Below are 24258 nucleotides of genomic sequence, written 5' to 3'. Positions count from 1 at the left end.
TAATCATCCCTATTTTACAGATGAGGAAAACTGAATTCCAGGAGTGGTGGTGGTGTAGTGGAGTGGCTGGATTGCTTGTACACAGCTAAATTACCATCATACAGCTAAAGAAGTGTTATAATTTGTACCTAAAACCATGTGCTCTAGTTCTAGTCCTTTTCTCCACTGCTTTATATAGAAACTAAGTTTTTGATCACTTAAATAACTTCCAAAATTGCACAAGTAGTAAATGGAAGTTGAGTGATAATGGAGCCAACACAATCAATTGTTGTATTTTCACCACAAGCATTTACATTTTGTAAATGTAAATTTACAAATTGGCAAATGCTACAATTCTGGGATTATTTTGTTGATTATCTAGGCTTAAGAAATCAATGAACAAAATGCTAATGACATTAAACTTAAAAGTATTTTGTGATTCATCTTTATTTATTTATTTGTTTGTTTTTGGGGAGTTGATTGTTAAACATTAACAATCCTGGTTGTAGGATTAAGACATGTTTCCTTTTATGCTGTCAACTGCTCTAAAGGTGTCCAAAAATGGAATGAATGACTCTGGAGGCAGTGTATTCCTTCTTATGAGCAGATACTTGTTTATTATGGCAAGAAGTGAGTTTTTTCATTTTCATTTCCATTTCATCCCTCTGAGCCAGAAATTCTTTCCATTTTTGATATTCTATGCATGATGTCCTACTGAATTCTTAACTTCAGAGCTGTAAGATTATGATACACAAAAATAGATATACACATATACAATGCTCATACTATTATGATACATATATTTAAAATACACACATTATGGTACAGATTTCTATTATGCTAATATATTATGTACATATATAAAATAAATAACATGTACTATGTAATTAATACATAATTATGATAAAATCTATGATATATAACATAACCCATTATGTACAATAAAGCAAATAATAAGTTATATATTATGTTAATTAATATCAATGCATTATATACTATGTTATATAGTGTAGAACCATATATGTAATATGTCATATTATTTATAATGACATATAATGTTAAATATATACGTTAACATTATACATACATATATGTATACTCTTACATGCATCATTTCCCTTTTCATTTATACCAAGTGGATAGGAAATTAATTGAGCATTCTGGTTAAACTGAAATTTCATATTTAGGCGACATTATCTGAACCACATTTGAGAGGAAATATGATATAGTGAAGAAAGGGATATTCTTACACTAAAACAGACCTAAATTCAATTCTTACCTTTGACACAGAGTAGATATGAGCTAATAGGTAGCTATGTGGCTCAGTAGATAGAGCACTGGGTGTGAAGTTTGAAAGGTTTGAGTTCAAATCTGGTCACATACACTTATTAGCTGTGTGGTACTGGGTAAGCTGCTTAACTTCTGAGTGCTTCAGTTTCCTCAACTGTAAAGTGGAGATAATAATAGCACTCTCTTTTGAGGTTGCTATGAGAATCAAAGGAGATAATATTTGTAAAGTGTTTAATATAGTACCTGGCACACAGTAGAAACTTTAGAAATGCTATTACTACTATTACTCTTCCTACTAGTACTATTATTATTATTACTCCTATTATTACTACCACTAGTACTACTACTACTACTACCACTACTACTATTCCTATTCCTAATAGTACTATTCCTATTCCTACTACCACTACTACTATTGTTTGCTATTACTACTACTTCTGTTACTATTACTACTTATATTTATGGACAAATCAGTTAACCTCTTTGCTCAGGCAATGCTCCAAGAGCGTAAATTACATATGAATATCTGATCTTCCTCACTGGAGAGATTTTCAGTATTTGGAAATTCCCTACAGTAGTGAAATAATAGGTCTGGATGAAACAACAAAAAATTCTACAGTCATACTTGAATTACTTACTGATTTTCTAATATCAAAACAATATCAGAGACATATAATATTAAAACTTTTTTGGATGATTCAGAAGGAACATTGGAATGCATTAGTCATCATTCTGAAAATGAGTCTCATCAATCAATTAGGGATTTAAGTTCAAAAGAAATTAGATAATTTTGTTCCTATCATAAATGAAGAAATTAGCCTAGCAAAGTAAAACCATGTTCCAAGGTTTCTTAAGTGATAAAATGTAGATCTGAAATTCAAACTGAAGACTTTGGCCAATTTAGGACTGAAAAAGACATGATTTATGTTATATATTCATCTGGCTTTTGGATCAATGGGCATTTGTCTACTAACATAGTTTATATCTTTAACTTTCTCCATCATAAAATCACTTCAGAGTATAAGTAATTAAAATACTTACAACAATAGAGCACTGTTAGAATCCTTACAAAGTAATAAGTCAGTTGCTTAATTTAGCATGGTAGCAAATTCTCTAGCTCACTAATACATTAAATACACTTAAATACATTAGTGAGTTAGAGAATTTGCTAAGTACCATGCTAAATTAGTGAATCTCCCATTCTTGTGAACTCCAATGAGTACTTAAATACATTAGTGAGCTAGAGAATTTGCTAAGTCCCATGTTAAATTAGGCAACTGATATCATTTTGTAAGGATTCTAACAGAGCACCTCTATTTCTAAATGAATAAACACCAACAGAAGTGAGGCCTATAACGATGCTTTGATAGCTGAATAGCCGGAAACACTTTAATCAATATCCAAATGCCCCCAAGCCTGAGGGACAATCTTACCACAATATGGGCAATAGGCCCATTGGCCCAATCCATTATGATAACTCTAAAATTATATTTTCTCCCAAAATGTGGTTAGATTTGCAGGTCATTTAATCTAGTCCTTTCATTTTACAGATATGGAAAATGAGTTCCTCTCTAGAGTTATTTGGCCCATGATATATAATTTATGTTAAATATTTCCCAGAAGAAATTGTATTACTAAATTATATTACTATCTTTAATGATAGTTCACACACACACACACGTAAAACATTTTACAGATGTCCGTTTCTTCAAATAAGGCGACTGAAACTTAGGGAGGCAAACTTATCTTGGCCATGATCCTAAAGCTATTTAGTTTCAGAGCCAAAATTTAAGCCTTTAGTTCAGTATTCTTTCCACTATACCCCACTGACAGTTAAATGTTTGCCAAAGTGATTCCAACTCCTTATGGAGGTTAGTCTGGGTTCTTAAGTAATTAAACAATCCCAGAAGTGAGGATTAGATCCCTGCAAACCCTCCATTTTGCACGAAACCATTCAATAAATGAAACAAGTGAAAAATAATTGCTTGTCAAAAATAAGCTCATTTTGAGAAAACAGGCCAAACAGCATCTGTACTAAGCTGGTACATATGTTACCTGCGATACTTTAAATATTTAATGCTTATGCATGACAAATTAAAGGTGTGAACACTTTTGAAATGTTTCCTAAAGAATAGCAAACAGGAAGTATTTGTAGCTTCCATTTTGAGGGGGTGACTGCTGTGTTTTTGTGATTCCTTTTTTTTTTTTTTTTTTTTTTTTTTTAGAGAACAAAGTTATTTTTTCCCCTCCTTAGAACATCAAAAAAGAAAGACACAACCTCGTAACAAATATGCACAGTCAAGTTAAAAAAAAATCCCCAAGTTATCCATGTCCAGAAGTATGTGTTTCATTTTGCATTTTGAATCTCTTACCTTTGTCCAGAAAAGTAGCTAAGCTCACCATCAGGAATTCTTTGGAATCATACATTTATCTGAGTCCTTAAGATTTTCCAATATATTTTTTTAAAGAAACCTGAGGGATAGATAGGATGAGATGATCTTTCAGGTACCTTCTTTCTTTGAAATTTTAAGTTCTAATAAGCCTCCCACCTGATCTTCTTGCCTTCAATCTACTCTTATTCCAGACTGTCTTCCAAATTGCTGCCTGAGTAATCTTTTGTAAAACAGCAAAACATCAATCTGCTTGAGGCATATCCATGTTCAAGAACCTTCAATGACTCCCTATTGACTTCTGGGTAGGATGGGACTGGAACTGTAATTTCTTTGGTATCAAAAACTCTTGATGAGAAAACTTCCTATATCATTGAAGATTACTTTAAAATTTAGAGTCTTAGAGAATAGCTAAGATACTAAGTAAAATAATTTGATTAAGGTTAAACAACTGGTATGTGTCAGATGTAGAGTTTTAATTCAGCTCTTTCTGACCCTGAGGCCAACTCCCTATTGACTACCTCAATCTACTGGCTGAAAAAAAGTATACATTTCTGACCCTGTCATTCTATACAATATAATGTGGCTTCACTGTATTTTCCAGATCCAGGCAGCTGGTGGCACAATTAGTCTGGAAGTCAGAAAAACTTCAGTTCATATTCTGCCTCAACTGGCTATGTGACTTTGGACAGGTCACTTAACTTCAGTTTACCTCAGTTTCCTCAATTATAAAATGGGGATGATAATAGAACTTTCCTCCCAGGGTTGTGGTAAAGATCAAATGAGATAATATTTAAAAAACTTACCCCAAAACAAATAAATAACTCTCTTATCCCAGTGCCTGACAGTGGACACAAGCATATAAACAAAACAAACAAATATGTGTATATATATTTCTTATGTTAATTAATTAATTATTAATTAATTATATATATTATATTTATTATTTGCTAATGAGTAATACATATATATAAATTGTTATATATATTTATATATATGTATTTATATATGTATTTATATATTTATATATGTATTACTCATTAGCAAATAATAAATATAATATTTTTAATTAATTAATTTTTATTATTTTTATTTTATTAATTAATTAATATAATATTAATAAATACATAAATATAAATATAAATTCTCTTCCTTATCTCATCTTAGTCTTTATGTATTTTGTATTCCAGTCAAATTGGACTTCTTTTTGTTCCTTATTCTATTTTGGTCGGTCTGTTTCTCTGAGTATTAGGTTGCACTGTTCCCCAGACTTGGAATAGATTCCTTCTACCATCCCATCCTCTTCTTTAGCAATATCTCTCATTCTTGAAGTCCTACCTCCTCAATGAAACCTTCTGAAATAGAGATGAATTGAATTGTTTTCTCTTCAGATTTCTCATAGGATGCCTTCTGGCCCTCTCCATCATCCTCATCCCATTCTCCCATGTCTCACAAGTCCTGCCCTTGCTTTCTCTATTAGATTACAAAAATCTTAAGAGCTATGTCTCTGTTGGATCTATTTTTGACTCCCCCCCTCATTCCTATCACCATATATTAGATATACTAAGTATTTCCTAACCATTTGTCAAATGGCTGAATGAAAAATCAATCCACAATTCATATCAAATCCATAGCAAATACTTCTTGGCTTCATTTATTTAGTAGGCACACACATTAACTTATTTGAACCTAACAATTGCTCCGTGACATAGGTGCTATAATCTTCATCATACATCTGAGGAAAACTTAGTAAAAGTTATCAGTCCATAGTTATAGATTGTAGGATCATAAATTTGGACTGGAAAGGATCTTAGAAGTCATCAAATCGAACTTCCTAATTTTACAGATTGGGAAACCGAGGCCAAGGGAGATTATGTAATTTGTCTCCTGATGAGCAGATATATATATATATATATGGTATATATCACAGCATTAAATTATACAGCTAGTGAGTTTTCTTTTTCTTTCTTTCTTTTTTTAAATAACTTTTTATTGACAGAACCCATGCCAGGGTAATTTTTTACAACATTATCCCTTGCATTCACTTCTGTTCCGATTTTTCCCCTCCCTCCCTCCACCCCCTCCCCCAGATGGCAAGCAGTCTTTACATGTTAAATAGGTTGCAGTATATCCTAGATACAATATATGTGTGCAGAACCGAACAGTTCTCTTGTTGCACAGGGAGAATTGGATTCAGAAGATATAAATAACCTGGGACTAGTGAGTTTTCAAGGGTAAGATTCAAACTCAGGTTTTTCTCAAGGCCTGGGCTTTATCTACCACATCATACTGCTTAAGGATTGGTTCAATAGGATCTTGGGTACAAGCAGGAATCTATTTTATTCATTGGTTTATGGCCATTTGTCTGTCATTTTAATACTCCCTTTTAATTCTCCCCATTTAATTCTTCTGATGAGCAGATAAAACTTGACATGTGTACAGCTACCATGATTGCTTGATTCTTCTGATTATTCATTAACAAACTCTATATACAGTTCATTTTAAAATGATATCATATTTATATAATAAAATATAAGGATTATTACTGTTGTGAATGATAATAAAACCAGCAAGAACACAGATTTATATAAGGAGGAAGATATACAAAAACAGATATTGACTAAACATTGTAGAATGAATTTGAGTCAAGAAAATTAGGATACAAGACTGACTTCTGACACTTAAGTAGGTAGCCATTCATTAGCAGTCATTATCTGAGCTTTGACTCAACCACTCATCTATTGAATGAGGGTAATAATAGCCATGTTACCTACTTCCTGGACTTGTTTTTAGGTGCAAAGAAAGGTGCAAATTGCTATGCAAAGTGTTAAGTTACCTAAACATCAGTATTATGACAAATTGATATGTGCCAGTAAGCAGAGAATTATCAATAATGTGCTACTAATGGGAACTGGGAAGACAAAGGCAGATATCCAATGGGGGCTTCTTTTTGCAAGAAGGTTAGGATGAAAGAATGAAGATAATTAGATAATTATAATTGGCTTCTAAACATTGGCTGTTTACAGCTTTCTGTCTATAATATCTGGCAAAGAGATATCCATAAGATCAAGGCCAGACAGCTGGAAGAATAAACAGAGATACAGAACTCATTTCACCCACATATGTACTGTCAGACCTTAGGCTTGGCTAATCTCTGCGTGGTTTATTTACATGTCTAGGGGATTAGAGCTGTCAGAGGAGCAAAGGCACAAATGAGACCATCTCCCAGCTGGCAATATCCCCAGACTTTGTGTGTGTGCGTGCGTGTGTGTGTGTGTGTATGTAGCTTACCCCACACAAAGAATTTTGTCGGGTTAAAAATTTGAAAGGGAAGAAGAGGGAGAAGTTAATTCAGGTTCTGCAAACTTCCAAAGTGAGAAGAGTTTTGCACCGCTAGGGATTCTGATTAATTGAGGAACTTCCCATCTAAACAGACTCAGTTTTATATAACAAGAGCCTTGGTCCTGGACCAGAATTTTCAATTATCTCACCAAGAATCTGTTATTAAATAATAGCTAAACTTAGAAATTAAAGAAATGTATTCTAACTACACATCTATAATGCACAATTTTAAAGCACATTGGCAACAATATACCAAAGATACTTAAATTCCAGATGGATAACATTTTTGGATGTTAGAAATTCAAAGGGTGGAGTAGCTAGGTGGTGCAATAAATAGAACCCCAGCCCTTCAGTAGGACCTGAGTTCAAATCTGAACTCATACATTTAACACGTTCTAGCTGTGTGACCCTGGGTAAGTCACTTAACCCCAATTGCCTCAGCCAAAAAATAAAAAAAAAAATAAAATAAATTTAAAAAAATTCAAAGGGCCCTTTTAACAATTCAGGAAGTCATTCACTATTCCAGGGTAAGAATTTTTCTCATTCTGTAGTCTGCTGACTGCTGCAGAGGTTATTGTTAGTATTTTTCATTCCCCTATGGTCTGGACTGCTCAGTACCGTTAACTTCCTAGTACCTTTCAGTTGTCAAGCTTTCAAAAAGTATCAGGCTCTATTACCTAGTCTGCTGGATGAGACTATATGTTGTTGTTATTGTTGATAGGGACATGTATCTTTTGAACAATTGACTTGTTCACATCTTATAAATAGGCTATGGCATCTACCTCCAAATTCTCTAGACATAACTGGAAGGGGATTTTTTTCTGTATTGTTTTTTTCTCTGTATTGTTTAGACACTATAAGGTCAAATTGGAAAAAAAAACCAGACTGAACTGGATTATTCATGGCATCTAGAGCCAAATAGAAGAATTCCTCTTTTATAATAGAAGCAGTAGAATGTTACTGAAGCTCCCAAAACAGGGAAGTGGTATAGTTAAACCTGTGTTTTAGAACTATCATTTTGGTTATTGTGTGGTTGATGGGTTGAAGAGAGCAGAGATTGAAGGCAGGGAGGCTATTTCAATAGTACAGGCTAGAGGTGATGATTGTATGAGCTTGGGTGGTTATGATCTAAGTAGAGATGAGATCAATGTGAGAGATTTTATGGAAATAGAATTGACAGAATTTAGCAACTGGTTGGATATGGGTGATAAAGGATAATTAATATGTATACTTTTGGGAATACTTAGAAATGTTCATGAGATTAATGCAGTTAGTCTATTGTCATCTGTGAATAGGAACATTTGATGAACCTTGCTTTGGATAAGAAATCCTTCTATTTGAACTCATCACAAAACATCCTTCATGCTACTGAAGTGTACTTTGGATGAGTATATATCTCCCCGTTTTGTGCCTTACTTAATTTGATTGTCAGCAGAACATTGAACAAAGTCATTGCTATTATTATATCTGTCCTAACATCTTGTACCATTTTAATGCCTTGTTGGGGGACAGCTTTGAAAGCTTCAAGCCTATTCTAAGTTCAAGAAATGAACAATGAATTTCCTTTGAGATTGCCCCTATGTTAGGTAATGTCAGAGATATAAATACTAACCTTTTAACATGGAATGTTAAGTAGATTTCAAATGAGCAAGTTTAAATGGCAAGAATGCTAGATTTCAAATTGGAGAACTTACATTCAAATTCTGGCTTAGCCCTGAAAACAAATTATTTGACACATCTAGATGCCAGTTCCCTTAGCTTTGAAATAAATGGAGGGTGGGTAGCTGACCAAAGTGTCTTCTAGTCCTAAATCTATGATATCCTGAGGGAAAGGGAAATTAAAAGAGGGCTTGAGGGATAAGAGGAAGGACAGCCTTTGGATGAGCTTTGAAAGAGATAGGAAGACCAGGATAATCCAGTGGGAAAGTGTTGGCTCTGGACTCAGAGAACCTAGGTTAACATCTTGCCTTTGATGCTTACCATTTATGTTATCTCAAGTCAGTCACTTAGCTGTTAGTTCCTTTCCCTGAAAAATAATGGAATTGGACTCTATGGTCTCTCAGATACTTTAGACTCTATATCTCGGAGTCCCTGATCAACATTTTAGATAGAAATATGGTCTGAACATATTGTCAGAGGTGGGAGGCAGTTGAAGTCCCTCTGTATAAATCAGATGTTTGGTGTTAGGGTATAATAAAAGAAAGAGTTAGAAACATGTAGTCTGAGGAAGATTATGCAGATCCCTGATGATTAGTCTAAGAAAAGGTTCTTGACTTTTTCTGTGTTATGGGGAATTTTAGGGAAGTTTATGAATCCCTTCTCAGAATAATATTTTAAGCATGTTAAATAAAATACATACAATACAGAGTGCAAAGGAAAACAATTATATTAAAATAGAATCATCAAGATTTTTTTTTTTTTTTTTTTTGCTGAGGCAACTGGGGTTAAATGACTTTCCCAGGGTCACACAACTAGGAAGTATTAAGTGTCTGTGGCCAAATTTGAACTCAGATTCTGATTTCCTTTTTTTGTCAGGACTGGTGCTCTATCCATTAAACTAACTATTTTTCATCCAAGAAATTTTTAAAAAGCAAGTTCATGAACTTCAGGTTAAGAATGCATCATGTTGAAAAACTGTGGGTGTTTCTTCCTCTCTGCCCATCTTTTTTTGGGCTCAGTGACTTGTCAGATTCTGAACTTTAAACAATATAATGTCAATCTGGAAAAAAAAAACAAATAGGCTGAACCAGATTATTAACGGTGTCTAGAGCCAAATAGAGGAATTCCTCTTTTATAATAGAATGTCACTGAAGCTCCCAAAGAAAAACATTTCTGAGGTATTATACTATCTAAGACCAATCCAGTCCAATGAGAATTTATTAAGCATACTATATGCTAGACACTTTGGTAGGTACTGGGTTTGCAAAGACAAAGACAAGATAGTACCCTTATAGGCCTTATAGGGCAATGTTGTTGATGGTCCTTCAATTTTGGTCAAAGGGATTTGGCATATTTATCTTGGAGAAGTAAAGACTTGGTCAGGGGATACGACAACAGAATTCAAGAGTTCAAAAAGATGTCATATGGAAAAGGGTTTTGAAATAATCTCTTTGAGGCAGAATTAGAAATACAGATATAGTAAGGATTCCTTTATTGTTTAAGTTGAACTAGATGGAACCTAAGTTACTTTTCTATTCTTAAATTCTGCCCTTCTCTATAATATTATCAATGGGGACATCATAATTCTCTAGGGCCTTTTAATCAAAGAGTAAAACTTTACCAAGCCAGCGGTACAACTGAATAACACTTTAGCAAGCTAATTGGATTTTTTTTTAAAAAATGCTTTTATACCACATGATCTTAGAAACTGACTCAGAAGTGAGATTTCAATTTGCTCTTAAAAATACAACTTAAGCTTGCTTTAGCAATGAATGACAAGAACTGCCCTCAAAAGGTCTTTCTGAGATGAGGTACATTGTGTTAGCATCTTCACAAACTTGTCTCTCTGAGAGAACTGAAGAGTGTCAAATAGACGTGCAATTTGCAACATGTTGTCAGGCTTGGATGCCTCTGCAAGAGATAGTCATATCTTCAGGCAATTATGATTCATATTCAACAGGACTCAATTTGAAACTAAAAAAAGAACAACTCATACCTTGCAGTAAATGGACAGGCTGCATTGATTTCATGTATTCTCAGTTCCACCATAAATAATATTTATGTGAGGAGAGAATGATCTGGCAGGGTGCCCTCCTATCCCTGGGTTGTATACAAAACAGACCCGAGAATATTGATTCTTGAATAGATAGAGTAGGTTTTATAAGGGAAATGTGTTTTTCAGGTGATATGATTAATTATACCACAAGCTTCTCATTCTTTTTCCCCTTTTATTCTTTTAATCATCATTGTATGCCTACTGTGAGCCCATCTTTATGACATCCCAAAAATAAGAAGTTCTTTGCTCTGATTGCAGTAAACAAATGCCTGAAATACATGAAGCAATGAGGTATAGGAAGTATGCATATTTCTCCTGTAGATAGCAAGACTAGGTTTGGAACTGGCCTTTGTGCTGAAAGTATATGCTATGTCTTGAGATTGAGATGATTTTATGAAAATGTAAGGAAGAATAGATTTCTTCAAGTTGGTAATCAAAGAAACACTCACAGAGGAGGTGGTAGCTGAACTGGAAAATGAATTAAGAGAAAAATTTCAGCTTATAGAGGTACCAGGTGCCATTCTTCCCCCAGAAGTTTATGGAAATGGGAACCAGAAATAAGCTAGCTTTTTCCCATTATTTAGGTCCACTCTGCTAGACCTTCAACCTTGATTACTATATATTTACATATACTGTGACTATGGAGGTATTAGTCACATTTACATATGTCCTGTCTGAGAAAAATGTTCACAAATACCAGAATGATGATATAAGAATATAAGATTAAAAGCAAGAGCTGTAAATTTGCAGGCTTTTCTCAGCCTTTCTACACATGCTCTCTCTTCTAACACAATCCAATCCAATAAATATTTATTGTGTACCTATTATATAAGAGATAGAATGACATGATAAATAGGGATCTGGTCTTGAAGCCAGGAAAAACTGGCTTCAACACGAGACAATAGTTTTCAGAGAAGGCATGCTCACTCGCATTGGTAGAGAAAGTTCCTACTTTCCGTGGTAACCAGTCATTATTTACTAAGAACATACCTTGTGTCCAGCACTGTATTAAAACTGGTGATACAAAGAAAGGCAAAAATAGTCCCTGACCTTAAGAAGCATACAGTAAAATTAAATATATACAGTTATATGCAGAGAAGTTGGAAGGTAATTTCAGAGTAGAAGGTACTAGCAGTGGGAGAGAACAAATCCTCCTATCGAAGGTGAAATTCAAGCTCAAGATGGGATTTGAGTTGACTTTTGAAGGAATCTGGAGAAATCAAGAAGTAGAGATAGAGCTCATTCCAGATATGGAGACATCCAGTGAAAAAAGCTTAAAGATAAGCAACTGAGTATCATGAGGTAAAGACAGAAATTAGGCCATTGTGGCCAAAATGAAGAATTTATGAAAGGGAGTAACATGTAAGAAGATTGAGAAGTTTGAAAAAGATTGATTGTAAAGAGTTTTCAATCCAAAACAGAACTTTATTTTTAATCCTGGAAGTAAGTAATTAAGAGCTACTAAAGTTAATTGAGTAGGGGGCTGGAGATCAGACCTTAGATTGGGGAAAATAATTTTAGCAGGTGAATCAAGGATGATGAATTGAACTCAAGAAGGACTGGAGGCAGAGGAACCAATCAAAAGGCTTTTGAGGGACACTGACAACTTGACAACTAAATGAAGAATGAGGAGAGACTTTTTACAGGTGATGACACCTCAGTGTTCCAGACATCTCTAATTAAATGTCACTGAAGTTTAGGTGCAAAATATCAAGGCATTCTAGAAAATTCTAGAATTCTAAAATTTTATGGTGAACTGCTATTACATTTCTTAAGAATAAATGTCCTTTTCTGGGACTTAATTGTTGCATTGTATTCTGGGTCAAATCACTTGTAGGATATACAATTCACATTTGGGTATTACATTTTAAGGGATAGTTGAGATACTAATAAACTAGGACACATCCATAGGAAAGACTTTATGATAGTGAAAGAAGTGAAATCCATGTTATATAAGGAAATGGTAAAAGAGATTTTTAGTTTGATACAAGAATTAAGATCAGTGGAAGAGAGGATATAGTGATTGTTCTTGGATATTTGAAAAACTATTATGTGAAAGTGAGACCAGATTTAATCTCAGCAAGTACTTGCTTAAGGGAATTTTCAACTAACTGGAACTGTCCAACACTTGAAAACTGTCTCACAAGATAGTTCTTTGTCACTAGTTGTGTTTTAAAAGAGACTATCATTAAGAGATAGTCTAGGTGGTGTTCTTGCATTGATTGATATTTTTGAATTCTTATTTATTTATTTTGGTTATACCTGTACAATCAATTTTTCATAGATTTCCATATGAATCATATTGGGAAAGAAAAAATGAGAATAGGAAGAAACCATGAGGAAGAAAACACAAACTAACAAAAAAGATGAAAATACTATGCTCCATCTGCATTCAGTCTCCATATTTCTTTCTCTGGATGTGGATGGCATTTCCCATCCAAAGTCTAATGGAGTTGTCTTGAATCACTATATTGCTGAGAAGAGCTTAGTCTATCAAATTGATCATCACAACCTTGCTTTTACTGTGTGCAGAGTTTTCCTGATTCTGCTCATTTCAATCAGCATCAGTTTATGTGTCTTTCTAGGCTTTTCTGAAATAAGCCTATTTATCATTTCTTATAGAACACTAATATTCCATTATAGGCATATGCCATAATTTATTTAGCCATTTCCCAATTGATGGACATACATTCAATTTCCACTGATTTTTTTTAAACTCTCAATTTCTATAATTTCAATTTGTGGAGGAGCCAATATGATTTGATGAGAACTTCCAGTGACAGAATTAAAATCAAATCAATTGCCTCAAGTACATAGCTAAAATAAACCAGCAAAATTTTTTTTAATAGTAGAAATGACCTGTGGGCAGCTTTAATAAACAAATAAATGTGATTTCTAATTAACACATCAAGGTATAGGCAAGTGGGAATTTTCAAAATTTTCAAAGTATGTTTCATTAGGTAAGGTAAACATTCATCCTTGGAATTTTATTTTATTTTTTTCCTGAGTAAACTTTCACCTCTTCACTGATCTTCCATAGATTTTACAGAAGCAAACTTTAGCCTGGATCCTATTTGCATCATGACAAATTCATGCTTGGGTTTGGAATTGTGAAGATCTCAAATACATCTTTCCATAACTCATATATGTTGTTTTAAAAGTGGGGAATATTTTAATTTTGATCAATAAATTAAAAGTGTGAAAGAAAGAAGGAAGATGCTATTCTAGTGTAACTATCTTTTCAGATTTTTTATTTCTGATACAACTAATTGAAATGTTCTTCAGAATATTTGAGTTTTGATACTTCATAAAGATAGTAAATAATGTAAATATATTCTACATATTATCAAGCCTTAATAAAAATAAAGCTGAAGCAGCCATATCTAGTGTATTCAGTTTTACAATATATTTATCTAGCCCTTTCTTTTGCAGAAACTAAAATCTATAGGGGTAACAGATGGTAGGGAATAAATTGAAGTGGAAAATGTCAGGAGATGTTAGATCTGGTCCTGCCTGTACCAGTAAGTTTGGTTTGGATTCTAGACTGAATCTCTTTATCTTTTTAGGCCCTGATTCCCTGATTCGTATCATAAGAACATTGGACTGGAGGATCTCAAAAGTGCATTCTAACTCAAATATTTAGAATCATAAAATGAGAGTGCAGTTCAGTCTAGTGTCTTCATGCTTAGTGAGACCAGTACTGGCCTAGGAAGTTATTTAGATTCTAATTCTATTTCTACTAGGAAATAAAGAATTTGTAGCTTTGGATAAGTCATTTAACCTCTGACTTCAGCTTCATTTAGCTTCTATTCTTTGGGTTCCTCATCTGTAATTAAGTTTGGGCTAAAGTATGTCTAAAAGCTCTGATGGCTTTGTGAATCTATTCTCTACTGATTAAAACTGGACATCTTAGGAGGTTTGAATAATTTGTGTTATTGAGTAAAAAGGAAAACAGTTATACTGAGAGGTCATGAAACATAATGTAACTGATTTAATATCTGCTTAATTTGTGGATCTTGGGTTATGTAAAATTTGAAGGTCTGCTCAAATATTAAGAGTCAAAGGCCATTCAATTATGGAACATAGACTTGCTTTCACTGGACTAGTCCAAAGAAATAGATGAATCCTTGAAAACAACTTACATGAGCAGTGGAATGAACACTCACTGGATCTGGAAACAGTGAACCTAGATATGACTACCAGCTCATGCAATTCCTAGTTGTAGGGTTTTAGACAACTCATTTCATGCTGTGGACCTCAGTTTTCTCATCTGCAAGATGGAAATAATAGTCCCATAGCCATCCTTATAGAATTGGTGTGAAGATCAAATGATATTGCATATCATATGCATATGTACATATATATAATGTATTTACATATAGATACACATATTATTTATATACATGTATATTCTATAACATATAAATAGTATTAAATATTATTTATAGTTCAGGAAATAGTATGTAAGTGATTGTAAATAATGGATGCTTTCTAAAGGACTATATACATGTTAATTCTATTATTATTACTAATATTCTTAATTTTATTAATACAAATAGCATCATGCATGGAGAGTGAAGGAAGTTACATTAGCCACTCTATTCTGCTTCTCTTTGAAGGAAATTCCAAGGTCAGCTGACTTTTAGTTCCTAACTGTAATAATAACTGATATTTATATAGTGCCTTAAGGATTATAAAACTCTTGCTTATTTCAATTGAGTCTCATGACAATCTTGAGAAATAGGCATGAGTATCATATCCATTTTACAGGTGAAGAAACAAAAACTAGTGAATGTCAGAAGCAAGATTCACATTCAGGATTCTAGGTTTCAAATGCAGCATGAATGCAATACTGTGGAAAGTAAGCATTTTGAAGTCATGGGCTATATAATTATTAACTTTTTTTGGGGGGAATTTTGTACCCTCCTATAGCAAAAAGTCATAGAGTTTTTTGTATGAACTAATGAAAGACCACTCACACAAATGTTCTGCTTCAATCAATGAGTTATAAACCATGAGAAACGGAAACAATTTCAAGAGTAATTGAATGGGAGGAACACAGCTGAACAGAGGGCAGTAATGAGCAAGGATGGATCCTTAAAAGTGTTATTTTTTGAGGCAAAACCCATGAGAGAAGACTGAAACCACACAAATGTTGCAGAATCCTTTTTTAATATTTCCTCAGGGCTTGATAAGCACAGGCAATATTTACGGAAGCATTCTGCATGACGTTGGTAGCTATGCTCCTACTTGCAGCAGGAAATGATTCTTTGAAATGTATCATCTGGAAGGTGTTCCAGTGAATGGAAAAATCCAAAGAAGCGCATTGGATAGACAATAACCATTTTAGTTTAAAATAAAAAAGTCAAGCTAACATAAATGTTCCAATGAACTAACTTAAGTTGAATGGTAAAAGATGAAGTCATTGTTCCATGAAATAGTTTGTATGTGAATGTTTTTCAGAGTCACAAATTGGGGAACACTTACATAAGTGAGGAAGCAATTCTAGTAGAAAGCTCAGAAAACCAGAAGTAATTTTCTGCATTGCTCCCCCCTCTCTAAAAGACTCCCTTTCCTGAAGAGACTAATTTAAATTAACCTGGCAAGTTACTAGAAGTTGTCTTCATAAGCTTTCTTCCAAATGGCATTCTCCCCAACACAAAAAGTCAGATAGCTGTTGAGAAGTCTTACGGGAAAATAGGGAAATCTATAGGTATGTGACAGCTCTTATCCAAGCTGATTAAAATGGATATTTCACAAACAATTTCAACTATGAAATTCCTAGGTGGAAATATATTGATGGAATCCCTAGATGTTGGTCCATTGTAATTTGGAGAAAATGGCAGCTAAGTTGATGCATTAAATATCTAAGAGTCCATAAATATCTGAGAGCATGCAACCATAGTTCTTTGGAAAGAAACTTGGCTTTGGAATCGAAAGATCTAGGTTCAGTTTCTAGCTTTATTTCTTAATAGCTATGTGATCTTGGGTAGATTACAAAACTTCTCTACGCCTCAGTTTCTTCATTTGTAAAGTGATGAGATCTCAAAGGCCTCTTTCAGTTCTAATCCATGACTCAATTGGACTGCAATATAAGAATATTGTATATGTCTGAATAATTTTTTTTAAATTTAAATTTTATTTTATTTAATAATAACTTTGTATTGACATTATCCATGTCTGAATAATTTTGAAAGAAAGCTATTAAGATTTTTCATGTTAAAAATGGCATATAATGAGAATTTTGGATCTATATGTAGCTTTATGTTTTACATTTTAGAAGGAATATCATAAAATCATAGAATTAGGATTAGAAGGATCAGAGTCCATTTAATCCAACTTCTACTTTTTTATAGATAAAGCAACCAGTTGACTGCCAAGTTGGCAAATGCAGTCTATATTCTATGACTCAAAATGTAGTGCTCATTCTATGAAGCCCTTATACCATTCCTAGTCTTCCACTCAAATCATATGACTGGCAAAGGATGGCTCCAGAGGCACTATTTGATACCCAATGAACTGAGTGGGGCAAAGAGGACTCAAATGAGAATGGACATTTGTCTCTTTGTTGTATTTCCATGGGCTCAAATTTCTATTCCTTCCTGTGTCACTAATGCAGACTACCAAGGCCTAGCAATTTTGGCCTCTGCCATCCCTTTCATGAAGTTGGTGAAGGGAGTTCTTATCCTTGCTCCCAGAGAACCCTCACAAATAGAGAATGATGTAGACTCAGGCCACCTCCAAGTAGATCTGCTTGGCTGGAAACTCTGTTCCCTAATTTACTGTTTCAGTGGCTTTAGAAAATGCCTGAAATGAATTTATATTTAATAAAATCCTACATAGCCAAGGAATAGGAATTAGATGGGAATATGATGTTTTCAAGATACTACTGGGCTCAAAGCATCTACCTATTCCTAAAGTTGCCACTGATATCAATAAACCAGCTATCAATAGGACACCTACAGCAGGGAGCATCTGAAAACTCCCCACAGCACAGTGCTTACAGATGTTGTGATTTCAGATGTTGTGGGTTCAGAACTTCACATGTGTTAAAAAAAAATCCCTTCCCTTCTTTCTTTATAATTACTTGGAAACAGTATTTCATTTTTAAAAATTTATTTATTTATTTAAAACTTAAATAAAAACAGAAAAAAAAAAACATTGTCATGTGTCCAACAGAACATGAAAGGATTGAAAATATGTAAGAATAAATTTCCATTTCAAGAAAACCATATAATAATAGACTGTATTATATTCAGCATTGTCCATCTTGCTTCCTTGTAAGTTTTCTTTTGTTCTCTGCTGTGAACTTTTTTCTTTTTTCTCCTTTTCTCCCCTAAAAGTGAGCTACAGTTAAGTATAGATATATTTATGTAGACATACAAAAATACACACACACATATATATACATATACATACATTACAGAGACATAGTCACATACATATATATAGATATGTATAATCATACACATATCCCTTTATATGCATCTCTGTGAGACTGATTACACTTATTTGTCCTCTGTTTAATCTGAAAGTGGATAACATCATCCTTTTTAAGTCCAAGTCTTTCTATTTTTTTTTCTAAATTCACTAACTACTCATTTCCTACATCATAGCAATATTCCAACCTTATGTTATCTAGTCGTTTTGAATAGTCTAAAACAATGGCTAAAATTTGGCTGACATATAACATATGGAAACTGTATTTTAAATAAATAATGTGGAAACTAAGTCAGTCTGCTACCCTGAAGTGAGATGGGGCTTTATTCTTTCTTTTCACTAAAAGAGCAATAACTTGGTCCTAGTCCTCTCACAGTACAGTCTGTGCTGTCAGTGTCACAAGTCCCACAGTGACACACTGTTGCCACAGGGTAAGAATACAGGGAGTCAGCCTGCTTTGCACAGCCTGGAAGGTTCACGGTTTCGTAGACAAACTCCTTGAAGGTACATGTTTTCTGAATGTTGGGTCTGATTGGGTCCTTATATACCAGGTCCTGGAAAAGATAGAAAGGCAATAAGAGGCTTATATGATTCTGTCTGCTTCTATTTGGATTTTGCTTTATAGCTTAGACAAAATGAAACTGAAATTGAATATCCTGCCCTCTAACATTTACCTACTGAAAACCAGTGTGATGTGCCCTGGAGAAATCTCCTGCTCTAGGGCACAATGAAGAAGACTGATTTTGAATCACTTCTGGATGGCCCTGGACATTTTTACAGAAAATGTAAATCAGTGTGGGGCCATTCCCATCTCATCCCCCGAAACTACAATTATAGGGCTCACATACTATATAGGATATTTTTCAAGTTATAAAGCAACTTTTTTATTTGTGACAACAGGGATCAGCTAGAGAGAGCAGTAGATAGAGCACTGGGCTTCCAACTAGGACGTCTCATCTTCCTGAATTAAAATCTAGTGTAGACATTTATAAGCTAAGTGACTCTGGTCAAGTCACTTAAGTTTTGCTCACCTCAGTTGCTTATCTGTCAAATGAGCTGAAGAAGGGAATGGCAAACCACTCTAATATTTTGGCCAAAAAAATCCCAAATGATGAGATCACAAAGAGTTATTACAACAAAGTTATAACAACAATAACAATGGGGATTACAGGGGCTATGAATCAGAGATGGAAGGAATAGGAGTCATTTAATCTGAGTTCCTCATTATATGGCTCAGAAAAGTTAGTTGACTAGCTCAAGGTTAATGAACAGTCAACATAACATGCATATTAAGCATTTGTTGTATGCCAGACTAATAATAAGCAGAGTTGTAATTTGAAGAAGCAGCTAGGCAATATACAGTGTTAGACTTGGAATTGGGAAGAACTCAATTCAAATCTAGCCATAGGTTATATTACTAATTGGCATTTTCACTGGCTTCTCCCAAGCCTAGAATGGTTTCCACTCCTTTTCTCTTCTTCCTGGCTTCTTTTAAGTCCCAGCTAAAAAAACTCACCATCTAGAGGAAACTTTTAATGATTCCTCTTAATTTGAATACATTTCCTTTAGTTAATATTCCCAATTTATCCTATTTAGTTCCTGTTTTTCCCTCCATTAGACTGTGAACTCCTTAAGGGCAGGACTGTTTTCTACATTTGCTTGTGTTCTTATACTTAATACAGTGCCTGGGACACAGCAGACATTTAATAAATAGTTGTTGACTAACTCTGGGCCAGTCTATCCCTGTTACCTCAACTTTAAAAAGGAGGCATAATAATAATATTATTAGAAGAGTAATATTAATAAGAGATAATGATGATGATGATGATAATAATAATAATATTTACTTCCCAGATTGTTATGAGAATAAAATTAGGTAATATCTGTAAAGGACATTAAAAATGTAAAAATACATTTATTTAATATTTATTATTATTACCCACTTTATATAGATGAGAAAGCAAGTTTTTTTTTCATATTATTAACTAAAAGGTATATTTCTGACAGGTAAAAATATATAGTATTTAGGTTTAATTGCACATAAAAATATTTCCAAGGACTGTATTTTGTCTTACCACTATGTATTTAGGAAAAAAGTCATGAATCAAAACCCAAGGGTCTCGTGTCCTTTAGACATATTTTTCCCCTTACGTGTTGTATACTTTGTAGATTTTCTGTTTTCTAAAGGATACAAAAACAGCTTACAGTAGAGTTTCTATTTATATGAACAGATAATTGAGGGATTTTAGAGATAATCTTTCTCAACTCTCCTCTTTTAATATTTGAAAATATTGAGAACCAGAGACTTGAAGTGACATGCCTAATGGCTAATTAATGGAAGAATTGGAACTTGAACCCAATACCTTTAGGTCTTACTTAGTTTATGTTCTTTCCACTATACCATACTGTTTAATGCAGACCATAGCTATTGTTCTCTTACATGGATATAGAAAGAGGACAATTGACTCCCAGGCAGTAGTTTGAATCTTTTTTTTCCCTAGAAGACACAAATTTTGTGGATGACATACTGTATGAACTAAGAACTGATTTGAATTTTCTTATCATAGAGCCTAAACATGCACCTTTTCAAAACCAAGCCCCTTAAGAGCTAAGAAAGTAAATGGTATTAATAAAAAGAAATGGTCTTCACTGAGCATCAATCAATAAAACACCAAACAGAAGCATGTGAGATGCTCATTGGCAAAGGCCAATTATTTTCTTTGAATGCTGTACTTAACAAATGTTTGTTAAAACTAATTAGATAGATTCTATTTATTTTCAACCTAAAACAAAGATCTCTAATCCTAGATTTTTTTACCTATTCTAATACAAGTACTTTCTTATTTAGGGAAGTGGGGAGGAAGTGAGAATAGGGGAAGACAGTTGACTATAGATTTAGTGAAATTCAAATTCTCTGAGAATGGAGATTATGCTTTTAATTTTTTTTCTGCATTCTCAGAGCCTAGTACAGTGTCTTGCATGCAGTAGATAATGTTGAATTTAATTAAATTGGACCAAGTCTTCAGAACTTCAGGAAGAAGACTGATCATATACACAACTGAGAACAAATTACAGGACATTTATTAGCTTTGATATTGAAGAACTAAAATAGTTTTTTTTTTTTTTTAAGTATTCTGCTGACTATGTTTTGATTTTTGTCTGCAGAATTGTTTTGGACTGCCATATTATCAGGTATAACTTTGATGCCTACAGCTGAATTTTTACAGTGATTGACCTTTTGCATCAACTTGGGGTTTCACCCTAATGTTAACTGTCAATTGTTTAATCCTGGACAAGTCAAGTTCCCTTTCTGAGCCTTAGTATTCTCTTCTGTAAAATGAAAGGCTTGGGCTATGTGTTCTCTAAGAAGAAGGGTGAAAAAAGTGCTGGGTTTGGACTCATCCCATTTGGATTCAAATGCTAGCTTTTCCACTTGTTAACTAAGCTTGCTTTGAAAGCCATTCAACTTCTCTTTGCCTCAGTTACCTCATCTGCAAAATAGGTGGGTTGACTTAAAGTCTTCTGAGATCTCTTCCACCAAATCCTTGATTTCTTGTTGTTTATTGAAGTTCTGATTTGATTTATTCAAATAGAAGCAAGGAAGTTTATGGTGCAGTGAAAAGAAAAGGATTGGGAATCCCAGGACTATTACTTATGAATCATTACCTTGGGCAATGCATCAGCCCCCTTTTGTGTAAAAGGAGGGTTAGGGTTAGATTAGATCAAAGGTACTTTCCAGAAATCAATCCAGAAGCCATGACCCTACTTGGAAATGACTAAAGGGAGTGCATGTGACAGTAGGGAGAGCACTGGATTTGAAGTTGGAAGGACTTGGGTTGAAATCCTAGCTCTGATATTGAAAAGCTATGCAACCCTGGGCAAGTCATCTGACTTCTCTGGAGCTGTTTTATCATCAATAAAGTTGGCATCATAATTGGCATTTACCTAATACTCTAGGATTTGCAAAATGATTCATATTCATGACCTTATTTTAATCAGTTAATAAGCATTTATTAAGCCCCTAATATGTGTTAAGTACTGTGCAGGGATACAAAGAAAGGTGAAGACTTACTCTTTGCCCTCAGGGAGCTCATAGAGAATGTTTGGAAAGAAAACATGTAAATAATTAGGTACATGCAAGATATATATGTGTTTCAGAGAGAGAGAGAGAGAGAGAGAGAGAGAGAGAGAGAGAGAGAGAGAGAGAGAGAGAGAGAGAGAGGAGAGAAGAAAGGAGAGGAGAAGAGAGGAGAGGAGAGGAGAGGAGAGGAGAGGAGAGGAGAGGAGAGAGAGAGAGAGAGAGAGAGAGAGAGAGAGAGGAGAGAGAGAGAGAGAGAGAAGAGAGAGAGAGAGAGAGAGAGAGAGAGAAGAAGAAGAGAGAGAGAGAGAGAGAGGAGAGAGAAGAGAGAGAAGAAGAAAGAGAGAGAGAGAGAGAAGAGAGAGAAGAAGAAAGAGAGAGAGAGAGAGAAGAGAGAGAAGAGAAAGAGAGAGAGAGAGAGAGAGAGAGAGAGAGAGAAGAAGAAAGAAGAGAGAGAGAGAGAGAGAGAGAGAGAGAGAGAGAGAGAAGAAGAAAGAGAGAGAGAGAGAGAGAGAGAGAGAGAGAGAGAGAGAGAGAGAGAGAGAGAGAGAAGAGACAGACACAGACAGAGATAGGGAGAGACAGACTCAAAGAGAGAGAATAAATAGGAGGTAATATTAGTTAGAGAAAACAATAGCAATTGGGCAACTAGAAAAGGTCTTCTTTATAAGATAAGATTCAAACTAAATTATGAGAAAGGGGAGTATTTAGGCATAGGAAATAAGCTGATATAAAGGCAGATAGGTAGAAAGGAATATGTGTTCAGTTAAAGGAAAAGCAAGTAAATTGATGTTACAGTGTAATAGAATGTGTGGAGGGAAAAGTAATGTGTCAGAAGGCTTAAAACACAGGAAGGGATCAAGATCCGAAGAGCTTTAATTGCTAAACAAAGAACTTAATTTTTAATTCTGAAAGTAATAAGAAACTTCTGGAGATTTCTTGAATTTTAACACAATCCTGGAGGATAACTGTTAGTATTATCCCTATTTTGCAGGTGAGGAAATTGAGTCTAAGTGAGATTAAGTGACATACCAGCATCATATGAATGGAAAATGTCTCAGGCAGGATTTGAAGCTAGGTATTCCCCACTTGTCTAAGTTCAGCCCTGTCTGTCATACCATAGAATTACCATAAAATATTTAAAATGTATTTTGTATACACTTATTTCTATATTATTTTCCCTGACAGAATATAAGCTCCTTGAGGCCAAGTTTCATTTCATGTTTGTCTTTATATTTTCCAGTTCCTAATAGTGCCTGGCACATAGACAGTATTTAATAAATGCTGATTTTTGAAGCATTTTATAAACTTCAAAATGCCACATAAAAAAGCCAACTGTTACTAATAGAGAAATTATTAATAAAACATGCTTTCTGGGGAGAAAACAATGAAATTTCAGAGTGAGAAATGAGGAAAGGGAGGTGTTCACTCCCTTCTTCTCAGGATATCTGTAACCCTTACCCGTGTATGGCAGTAACCGGAACACCAAGTGGTGTTGATGCTGATGCAGAATTCACACTCTTCTCTCTCCACTGAAATGGTGATGTTGGTCAGCATGCAGCCCTTGCACCAAATTGCTTTCCAACAGAAGAAGAGGACATAAAATTGAGCTGTTTTCATCCTGCTGTGGGGAATGAACCAGAAAGTTTGGATTAGATCGTCTCTCAGATTCCTTCCATCTCAATCTATGATCTGTACTTGGACTAACCAAAAAGTAAGGCTGAGTTTATTCCTGAAGAGGAGCTAAAATCCATTAATCCCTTAGAGAAATTTCCCAACAAATTTAGTTTGGTTCTTAAAAGCCTGAATTTTGAAAGTCACCCTCTCTCAAAAACAGACAATAAAACGTAGCTTTTGAGACTTACCTGTATTTCCTAGTCTGTCTAGATGATTAGGAAGGAAAAAAAAATCTGTAGACAGGATAAAGTTACAAGCTCACCTTTTATACAAAATCAGGTGTAACTTATACCTTGGGGATTTACAGGGTATTAATGTGACCAGTGCTGGCTCAGGGCTTGCCAAAA

At 34.2% G+C, this 24258-nt stretch overlaps 1 protein-coding gene across 1 annotated transcript; it reads right to left on the bottom strand.

The window, feature by feature from the left end:
* Positions 1 to 18479: 18479 nt before the first annotated feature.
* Positions 18480 to 23854, bottom strand: FSHB (follicle stimulating hormone subunit beta). The gene is made up of 2 exons (XM_051965122.1): positions 23696 to 23854; positions 18480 to 18710 (listed from the first exon to the last, which is right to left on the bottom strand). The coding sequence occupies exons 1-2, from the start codon at positions 23852 to 23854 to the stop codon at positions 18480 to 18482; spliced, it is 390 nt and encodes a 129-aa protein (XP_051821082.1).
* Between the last annotated feature and the right edge of the window lie 404 nt (positions 23855 to 24258).

The sequence above is a fragment of the Antechinus flavipes genome, chromosome 6 (assembly GCF_016432865.1).
Source record: "Antechinus flavipes isolate AdamAnt ecotype Samford, QLD, Australia chromosome 6, AdamAnt_v2, whole genome shotgun sequence".
Taxonomy (NCBI): domain Eukaryota; kingdom Metazoa; phylum Chordata; class Mammalia; order Dasyuromorphia; family Dasyuridae; genus Antechinus; species Antechinus flavipes.
Note: the sequence above shows the minus strand (reverse complement) of the source record. Positions and strands in the feature narration are given on the sequence as shown.

Excerpts from the sequence above, each read along its gene's own strand:
- FSHB (XM_051965122.1), bottom strand. The coding sequence starts at position 23,854 with ATGAAAACAGCTCAATTTTATGTCCTCTTCTTCTGTTGGAAAGCAATT. Across the intron at positions 18,711-23,695 it reads CCGGTTACTGCCATACACGG|GACCTGGTATATAAGGACCC; the intron begins GTAAGGGTTACA and ends TATCTTTTCCAG.